Source organism: Manihot esculenta, chromosome 4 (genome assembly GCF_001659605.2).
Source record: "Manihot esculenta cultivar AM560-2 chromosome 4, M.esculenta_v8, whole genome shotgun sequence".
Lineage (NCBI taxonomy): Eukaryota > Viridiplantae > Streptophyta > Magnoliopsida > Malpighiales > Euphorbiaceae > Manihot > Manihot esculenta.
Window position 1 is genome coordinate 13,596,731 of NC_035164.2, and position 9,457 is coordinate 13,606,187.

The window sequence follows — 9,457 nt, forward strand, 5'->3', positions numbered from 1 at the left end:
ATGCAATTTGATTAAATGTGAGTTTAAACAATTTAAGCAATTACGGACCTAAATCATTCAAACAATTTATCACTTAAGCAATTTAAAAGCAATGGGCCCTTATTGATTCTAAAAGCAAAGTAATAATTATGGAAAAGATCAGATTGCATAAATATTGAAATAAACAAGAGTTCAACAATGGAGTATTAAATCTCCCAATTCATCACAAAATCTGAAATTCACCAACTTCAACTAGAAAAGAAGGAGTTTAGCCACTCATGGTGGACTAAATACACAAAAGATGAAAAGAAAAGAAAAGGGAAGATGCTGGAGAGTTTCTGGCGAGTTGAGTTGCTGATCAGAGGATCTTTGCTGGTTTGGAGGTTGCCCTTTTATAGTTGAAGAGTTCCATCCTTCTAGGGTTTTGAAATCCCTTTTTAATTTGGCTTGTGACTCCTCTTTTGATGTTGAATTTAATTGCAACTGGAATTCCTTAGGTGAGAAACTCTTTCGTGGCTCTTGGAATTGTTTTGGTAGTGATTGAGTTGGATTTGGACTTCTGAAAACTTGAAATTCGGTTTCCTGAACAATTTCCCGCTCTGCTGTATTTTCTGCTGTCGAAGTGATTTGCCCGGCGATTTGACCAGTTTTTTCAAGGGATTGGGCAAATCACAGACCTGATCACGTTTCTGCCAGTCAGTTCTCTCTGTCTTCTGCGAGTGATTTGGCCAGTGTCCTCGAGTGTCCTGGGCAAATCACTGCCCATATCACTTCTGCCTGTTGCCTCCAGGTTTCTGCTTCAGCTTGAACTGGGCAGATCACTGGGCAAATCACTGACCCAATCACTTTTCTGTCAATTTTCTGCACTTTTTCTCCAATTTTCCAATTCTTTCCTTTTCTGTAAAAACAAGATAGAAACCATAAATTAAACTAAAAAATGTGTAAATAAGCAACAATAATTATGATAAAAATGTGGCTAAATTATGCTTGATCACTACTACTTTTGGTAAGCTAGCCACTTGAGCCAATGGACATTTAAAAATCTTGTGTCACTGGAAATTGCACCTGCTGGTGCACTTGCCAAGTGCACCAGCAGGTGCACTTGAAATTGCACCCAACAATGCAATTTTCTCATCTGATTCCATTACAAACATGAAAGGAAGTGAGATACTATTAAGATACATAATGTACAAATGAAATAAAGGTCAGAATATTTGTATTTTGTTCCCTATTTTCCATTAAAATAAGTACAAATTACAAACATGAAAGGGAGTGAGATACTTCAAATTGCACCTACTGGTGCACTTGGCCAAGTGCACCAGCAGGTGCACTGGTTGGTGCACCAGCAGGTGCACCTGGCATTGCACCTGCTGATGCACTTGGCAAGTGCACCAGCAGGTGCACTTGGCCAGGTGCACCACCAGGTGCACATGGCCAAGTGCACTAGCAGGTGCACTTCAAATTGCACCTGCCAAGTGCACCAGCAGGTGCACTAGTTGGTGCACCTGCTGGTGCACTTGCCAAATGCACCAGCAGGTGCACTTCAAGGTGCACCATTTGAAGTGCACCAGCAGGTGCACTGGTTGGTGCACCAGCAGGTGCACTTGGCATTGCACCTGCTGGTGCACTTGCTAAGTGCACCAGCAGGTGCACTTCAAATTGCACCTGCTGGTGCACTTGGCCAAGTGCACTAGCAGGTGCACTTGGCATTGCACCTGCAGGTGCACTTGGGAAGTGCACCAGCAGGTGCACTTCAAAGTGCACCAGTAGGTGCATTTCAAATTGCACCTGCTGGTGCAGGTGCACTTCAAATTGCACCTGCTGGTGCACTTGCCAAGTGCACCAGCAGGTGTACTTCAAATTGCACTTGCTGGTGCACTTGGCCAAGTGCACCAGCAGGTGCACTGGTTGGTGCACCAGCAGGTGCACTTCAAAGTGCACTTGGTGCACTTCAAAGTGCACTTGGTGCACTTGGCCAGGTGCACCAGCAGGTGCACTTCAAATTGCACCTGCTGGTGCACTTGCCAGTGCACCAGCAGGTGCAATTTCCAGCAAATTTATAAATAAATTCGGCCTCAAAGTCGTCTAAAAAAAGAGAAAATTTTCTTGATATTTATTGGATTTGAATTGATGTTCAATATTCACATGGAATGTCCCATTTATAAGTTTTCAAAGTTACTATAGAATTGAAAACTAATTGCATTGTGAAATTTTTTTTGGTGCATGTGTTTGAATTTACACTTAGTGTGGTTGGATAGGTAGATATTCCAAACATGATGCACTTTTGATATGGATGAGGGCTGAATACATATACTGATTGCTATAATTTCTCATTAACAGCCTAACCAACCTGGTTATACTGCCCCGCCACCTCCCCCTCCAGTAGAAGATACTGCCATTGATATCAGGCAAGTTCAAATTTATGTTAATATTTTGTTCCAAAATGAATGTAGTTATCAGATTATCATTTAGATATAATGCACAATTTAATTGTTGGTTTTCAGGCTCTGTTCGAAGATAGGGTTTATAAGTTTTATGATTTCATATCAGCATATTTATTGTAGTTAATATGAATGCTGAAAGAAGTTGGATGTATGCCCGTCTCAGAGATGGTTTACTGAATCCCAGATATTTAGAGGGTATCAATGAATTTATAGAGAAGGCTAAGACCTGCACAGAATATTTAAATGGCGATCAGATTCGCTGTCCTTGTAATCGATTTAAGTGCCAAAACCGTAGCTTTCAAGATGAAAATACAGTTAAATATCATTTAATGAAGCATGGTTTTGTGCAAAATTACCTTGTTTGGTATTTGCACGGTGAAATTGAAGTGCATGACGGATATGGTGATACAGATTTATACATGTCTTATGGTTCTGACAGTGTTAATCACCCAAATTTCAATCGTTTTGAGGACATGGTCATGGATGCAACAAGCTGTCATGTAATGCATAATGATACATATGAGATGCCAAACTCGGCTGCACAGAAACTGTATGATATGTTAAATGCATCTAAGCAACAACTATGGCCTGGATGTGAAACTCACTCCCAGTTATCAACTGTTTCACGTTTACTAAATCTGAAGGCGGAACATCATTTCTCAGAACGGTGTTTTGATCAGATTTGTGAACTCATGAAGGAGATGTTACCGAGTGACAATGTCATGACGGACAGCTTTTACTCAACAAAGAGACTAGTCCTAGGATTGGGGCTTCCTGTACAAAAGATACACTGTTGTGTGAATGGTTGTATGATTTATTGGGAAAATGATAAAGAACTTACACGATGCAAATTTTGTGAACATGAAAGGTTCAAACGCCTGAAGCACACCTTGGGGAAAGGGAAGAGTCAAATACCATACAAAAAAATGTATTACTTCCCCATTACACCACGTTTGCAAAGACTTTATGCGTCGTGTGTTACAGCTAAGTATATGACTTGGCACAAATGACCATGCAACTGAGGATGGGGTGATGCGCCACTGTTCAGATGCTCCTGCTTGGAAGCATTTCAACCAAACTCATCCAACCTTCGCACTGGAGGCTCGAAATGTCAGACTTGGCCTTTGCACTGATGGATTTCAACCATTCGGTCAATCTGGACAACAGTATTCTTCATGGCCAGTAATATTAACTCCATACAATTTGCCACCAGGTATGTGTATGAAAGATGAGTACATGTTCCTGACAATAATAATACCTGGTCCCAAGAATCCGAAAGAGAAGCTTGATGTGTACATGCAGCCATTAGTGCAAGAATTGAAAGAACTTTGGGCAATTGTTGTGAATACTTACGATGCTTTCCAGCAGAACAATTTTACTATGCGTGCTGCATTAATTTGGACTCTAAGTGACTTCCCTGCTTATTCAATGCTCTCAGGGTGGAGCACAGCAGGACGCACTGCATGTCCCTACTGTATGGAAAACACAGATGCATTTACATTATGAAGGGGGGGTAAACAAACATGGTTTGATAGTCATCGGAAGTTCTTGCCTGACGACCACCCTTTCCGTCGAAACAAGACATCTTTTATTAAAAACAAATGTGTATCGAAGTCACCGCCGCCAATTAGAACTGGGGAATACTTGCTAAAAGAAATTGAGCAAATTGGGTTAAGGCGAGTTATAGACATTGACAGTCATGAAATAAATTGTCGGCTTTCAAAGAGAACTGGTTGGCGTAAGCGGAGCATATTATGGGATTTGCCATATTGGTCTTCAAATATGATTCGCCACAATCTTGATGTAATGCACATTGAAAAGAATGTATTTGAAAATATTTTTAATACAGTTATGAATGTGGAGGGGAAGACAAAAGACAATATAAAATCAAGGGAAGATTTAAATGAAATTTGCAGGAGACCAGAATTGAAGAAAGATCCAATTAGCGGGAAATATCCAAAAGCATGTTATTGTTTGGATAACCAATCGAAGATGATACTGTGTGATTGGCTTAAAACACTCAAATTCCCTGACAGATTTGTTTCCAATCTAGGGAGATGTGTTGATAGTCGGAAGCTTAGACTTTTTGGTATGAAAAGCCACGACTGTCATGTTTTCATGCAACGAATTCTTCCTATAGCTCTCAGAGAGTTCTTACCAAATAATGTTTGGCAACCAATAACAGAGCTTAGCAATTTCTTTAGAGAACTCACCTCAACTACACTTACTAATGGGGACATGCAACGGTTAAATGAACAAATTCCTGTGATCCTTTGTAAGCTTGAACGAGTTTTTCCTCCAAGTCTGTTTGATTCAATGGAACATTTACCAGTACACCTTGCATATGAGGCATTAATTGCAGGACCAGTACAATATCGGTGGATGTACCCATTTGAGAGGTACACGTATTAATTATTTACTCGCACTCCTTAGCATGATGAATTACTTAGTATGCATATATAATTTTTGTTTCCACACACTAGGTACTTGAGAAAGTTAAAGAACAATGTTAAAAATAAAGCAAGGGTTGAAGGTTCAATATGCAATGCTTACTTGGTAGAAGAAGCAAGTGCATTTTCTGCTCATTACTTTGAAGCACATGTAATGACCAGACATCGAAAGGTTCCACGCAACTTGCATGAATTTGTCTCTGATGATGACATATCGGGTAAATTAAGCATATTCAAATCCACAAGTAGAACTATCAGAAAAGGAAAATCCAGATATATGACTGAAGATGAAATCCAAGCTGCTCAAACATATATTCTATTAAATTGTCCAGAGGTTAAAACATATATTGAGTAAGTATTGGTAGTTATATTGATAGTCTAATACCTCTTATATTGTACATTATTGTTAAACATTACTTGTTTCTTTGTATGTATAGCATTTATGTGGAGCGAGTAAAGTCGACACAACCAAATATCACAGATGCAGCTGTTGATGAAAAACTAGAGAGAGACTTTGTCAAATGGTTTTACAAGTATGCCCATGAATTGCCAAACAATGTACAAAATCAGCTTATACAAGATGTGGCAAAGGGACCACTCAGAAGTGTCACCACTCAGAAGTGTCACCACTTTTAATGGGTATTGTGTTAATGGATGTAAATTCAACACAATCAATGGAAGTTCAAGTAGTAGCTCAATGAATTTTGGTGTATGTATAAAAGGGAGTAATTACAGTTCTGAAGAGAGTGACTACTATGGACAGTTGGTCGAGGTGTTATGATTGGAGTATCCAGGGCTACCAATTAAGCGGACTGTACTTTTCAAATGTGACTGGTTTGATCCAACACCAAGTATGAGCACCAAGGTGCATAGACAGTATAGAATTATTGATATTAACAATAAGCGTAGATATAGTAAGTACAAGCCATTTGTATTGGCCTCTCAGGCTACACAAGTCGTTTATGCTTCATACCCGAGCAAGCGTCGTGACAAAAATGATTGGTGGGCTGTGGTGAAAGTTAAAGGTAGACCCGTTGTTGAAGTATCTCAAACGTCTTCAAAGACATATGAACCTTTTCAAGAAGATGACATAGATTATGCTGAAGTAAATAGCGATGATATTAATCAATAACACTGCCTGAATGATTCTAGCGGAGGAATGACTGAGATTCATGATGACGTTTCGACAGAGGAAGACGAATTCCTTAGTGACCCTGATTCTGATGCAGATGCAGACGGTGATAATGAGTACAATTCATATGAATCAGACTAAATTCATCTATATACTAAAGAAGTTTGGAGTTGTATATTTCATTTATTACTCAGTGAGTACCTTAATACATTTGTATATATTTAATATAATGTTTATGAACTTTATATTATTTTTGACAATGACATTTTTTGTTTATTCACAGATGAGGGGACGTGGAAGGGTTAGCAAGCCGAGAGGACCGGTTCAACTTCCTGCAAGTGCAAGTCAAGAGGACGCGAATACAGATGACGGACAAGAGCATGAGGCGCATATACCACGAGCACCGACGGGACTTGGGGATACGGAACTTCAGATATGAGTACCACTTGCATCCAGTGTACAGCCATCTCATAGAGATTGATCATATACACCAGTTCCACCATCTGCCGATGCACAGCTTCCCCGTCCCCTTCCACCACCTCACCGTCACAGTTTACATCCTCACCGTCACAGTTTACATCCTCACCACCCTACTGCAGCTCCACGACCAGCGGTATCACATACACATTCACCTCATTCTGCATCCCCTTCTGGTACTGCATCCGCTAGAGGGACAGGATCTGCATCAGCATCTACTCCATCATCTGCTCCTGCATCTGCTCCAGCATCAGCTGCATCGACCACTGCTTTAGGCGGAACACAGTCATTCCGACAGACTATTTCACTCATTAACAACAAGTAATAATTAATTGTTTATTAATTTACATTATTTTAAATGTTACCATTTACTTACTCACCATTGTTCATGTAGTTTGCATCCGTCGGAGATGTGCAGCCACAGGATAACTCTGATAGTGAAAGAAAGATTGGTCGAGGAAGGCCACTGTTGGAAGACTGTGCCCAATGAAACTAAGGAGTTTTATTGGCAGGAATTCAAGGTGAAGCATAATTAACTTAGCAGTTTGTCATCTATTTATGAACTGTTTAATTACTATCTACTCATAAAATGTATTCTTTTTGCAGAAATACTTCCTATGGGACCAAGCAATTGACAGCTTGGTAAAAATTGCCTGGCAGAAAAAGGCAGCTGAGCGATACAGGGGCTTAATGTGGGAAATCCGGAAAGGAAAGGCGAAGAATCTTGCAACCCCTGATTCTATTTTGAGGAAGTGGCAGAAAACTTGGAACACTTCTGAATACAAAGAGAAGTGTGAGAAGTTTTCTGCCAATAGGCGCAGTGAGGCTGGAGGTTCAGGATCTGGCATTTCCAGGCACGCATGCGGTTCTGTTTCACAGTACACCCACCAGCGGAGGATGGTATTTGTTAAAACTTTTATTTTATAATTATCTTCTTATAAATATTTTAGTTCAATGACAAATGCTACAATTCTTATAATTGGTAACAGAGGGAAAGACTAGGCAGAGAACCACATCCTCATGAGCTTTTTGAGGCCATAAGAGAAAGGGGATGGAGGAGTTTGTTGATGCGAGATCAAAAGCTATTTATGTAAGTTCATCTTAAATATAGTTATTAACAATTTTGATTGACTTAAATTGTTTTACTTATATGTTACTTTAAATTTATAATGCAGGATAAATACGTACAACTGAAGGAGGCTGCTACACATCAACAGGAGGGAAGCAATGAGTCGACGCCCATAAATGAGGCCCAACTGTACTACGAAGCGGTTGATGGACAGAAAAAGAGTCGAGTTTATGGGTTAGGGTCCCAGGCCTCAGCATATTTTCATGAGCCATCTCATTGTTCTGCATCATACACGTCTGCACCCCCAGTGGATCCTCCTACAGTTGAAACAATGAACAGGATGCAGAATAAAATTGATCGACTAAAGACAGAGAATAGTCGAATTACCACAAGGTTGGACGAGTTGCAGACGATTATGCATAGGATGATGGCACAACAGGGTATTGGGACATCCACTCAGACATCTGGTCCTACGGCACCTCCAGCTCCGTCTCCACAGCAGCGGCGTGAGGGTGCTCCTGTCATTGGTGATCATTATACAGATAGTGATGATGATACAGATGATGAGCTAGCTAGTTTAGTTTAGTATGTACATTTTGTTATGACCAGTTGATAATTTTTATTTCAAAATATAATTGTAGTACAAATTCTTTACGTTTTAAATATATTTTAATGAGTAATTTAGTTTTGTCCGTTTATAGTATTATTATTATATGAATATACAAATGGATGTATATGAATGTACAGGGTACAGGTACAGATGGATGTATATGAGTGTACAGGGTACAGATGGATGTGGATGTATATGAATGTGGATGTGGATATGGATGTATATGAATGTGGATGTGGATGTATATGAATGTACAGGTTACAAATGGATGTATATGTACAGTTACAGGGGTAGGGGTGTGCAATTCTGTCATTTTTAATCACTAACGGATTAGTAACCAAACATCCGTCACTATCACCAACGGAAAATTCCGTTGGTGATCCGTCACTGTCACCAACGGAATTTTTCGTTGGTGATCCGTCACTGTCACCAACGGAAAATTCCGTTGGTGATCTGTCACTGGCACCAACGGAATGTCCGTTGGTGATCCGTCACTGTCACCAACGGAATGTCCGTTGGTGATCCGTCACTGTCACCAACGGAATGTCCGTTGGTGATCCGTCATTGTCACCAACGGAAAATTTCGTTGGTGATCCGTCACTGTCACTAACGGGTACAAATTTTCGTTAGTAAATTATTTACCAACGAGGATTTTCCTGACGGATTTAATCCGTCACAGATCCGTTAGTGAAAAAGATCACTAACGGATCTTCAACGCTCACCAACGGAAATTTCCGTTGGTGATTTTGCAAAATCTTGTAGTGCAATCGTTTCATTTTTAATGTTCTTAACGTTAAACTAATTAAACAAGTTTTATTTTAATTAAATAGTTGAATAAATAATTACTAATAATTATTATATTTTATTCATAATGTATGAGTATAAAATTTTGGGGTAAGAAAGGCACTATCGTTTATTTTGCGCCCAATCGTTCCTTTTTTAATGTTCTCAACGTTAAACTAATTAAACAAGTTTTAATTTAATTAAATATTTGAATAAATAATTACTAATAATTATTATATTTTTTTATAATGTATGAGTATAATATTTTGGGGTAAGAAAGTCACTGTTGTTTATTTTGAGCCCATCGTTTCTTTTTTAATGTTCTTGACTTTAAACTAATTAAAGTAAACAATTTAAGTTTTATTTTCATTGAACATTTGAATAAATGATTACCAATAGATAACAAGTTTGTTTATAATGCATAAGTATAATATTTTGGAGTAAGAAAGGCACTGTTATTTATTTTGCGTGTAATATTTCTTTTTTAATGTTCAGGCACTTTCATTTATTTTG

General features: G+C 39.0%; 2 protein-coding genes across 2 annotated transcripts; both read left to right on the forward strand.

The window, feature by feature from the left end:
* The first annotated feature begins 6,018 nt into the window (after positions 1-6,018).
* Positions 6,019-6,565, forward strand: LOC110607911. The gene is made up of 2 exons (XM_021747074.2): positions 6,019-6,198; positions 6,289-6,565. Exons 1-2 carry the CDS (start codon positions 6,046-6,048, stop codon positions 6,442-6,444), a joined length of 309 nt encoding a protein of 102 aa, XP_021602766.1. The 5' UTR covers positions 6,019-6,045; the 3' UTR covers positions 6,445-6,565.
* A 968-nt stretch (positions 6,566-7,533) lies between these two features.
* Positions 7,534-8,137, forward strand: LOC110607910. The gene is made up of 2 exons (XM_021747073.1): positions 7,534-7,572; positions 7,658-8,137. The coding sequence occupies exons 1-2, from the start codon at positions 7,534-7,536 to the stop codon at positions 8,135-8,137; spliced, it is 519 nt and encodes a 172-aa protein (XP_021602765.1).
* Positions 8,138-9,457: the final 1,320 nt, after the last annotated feature.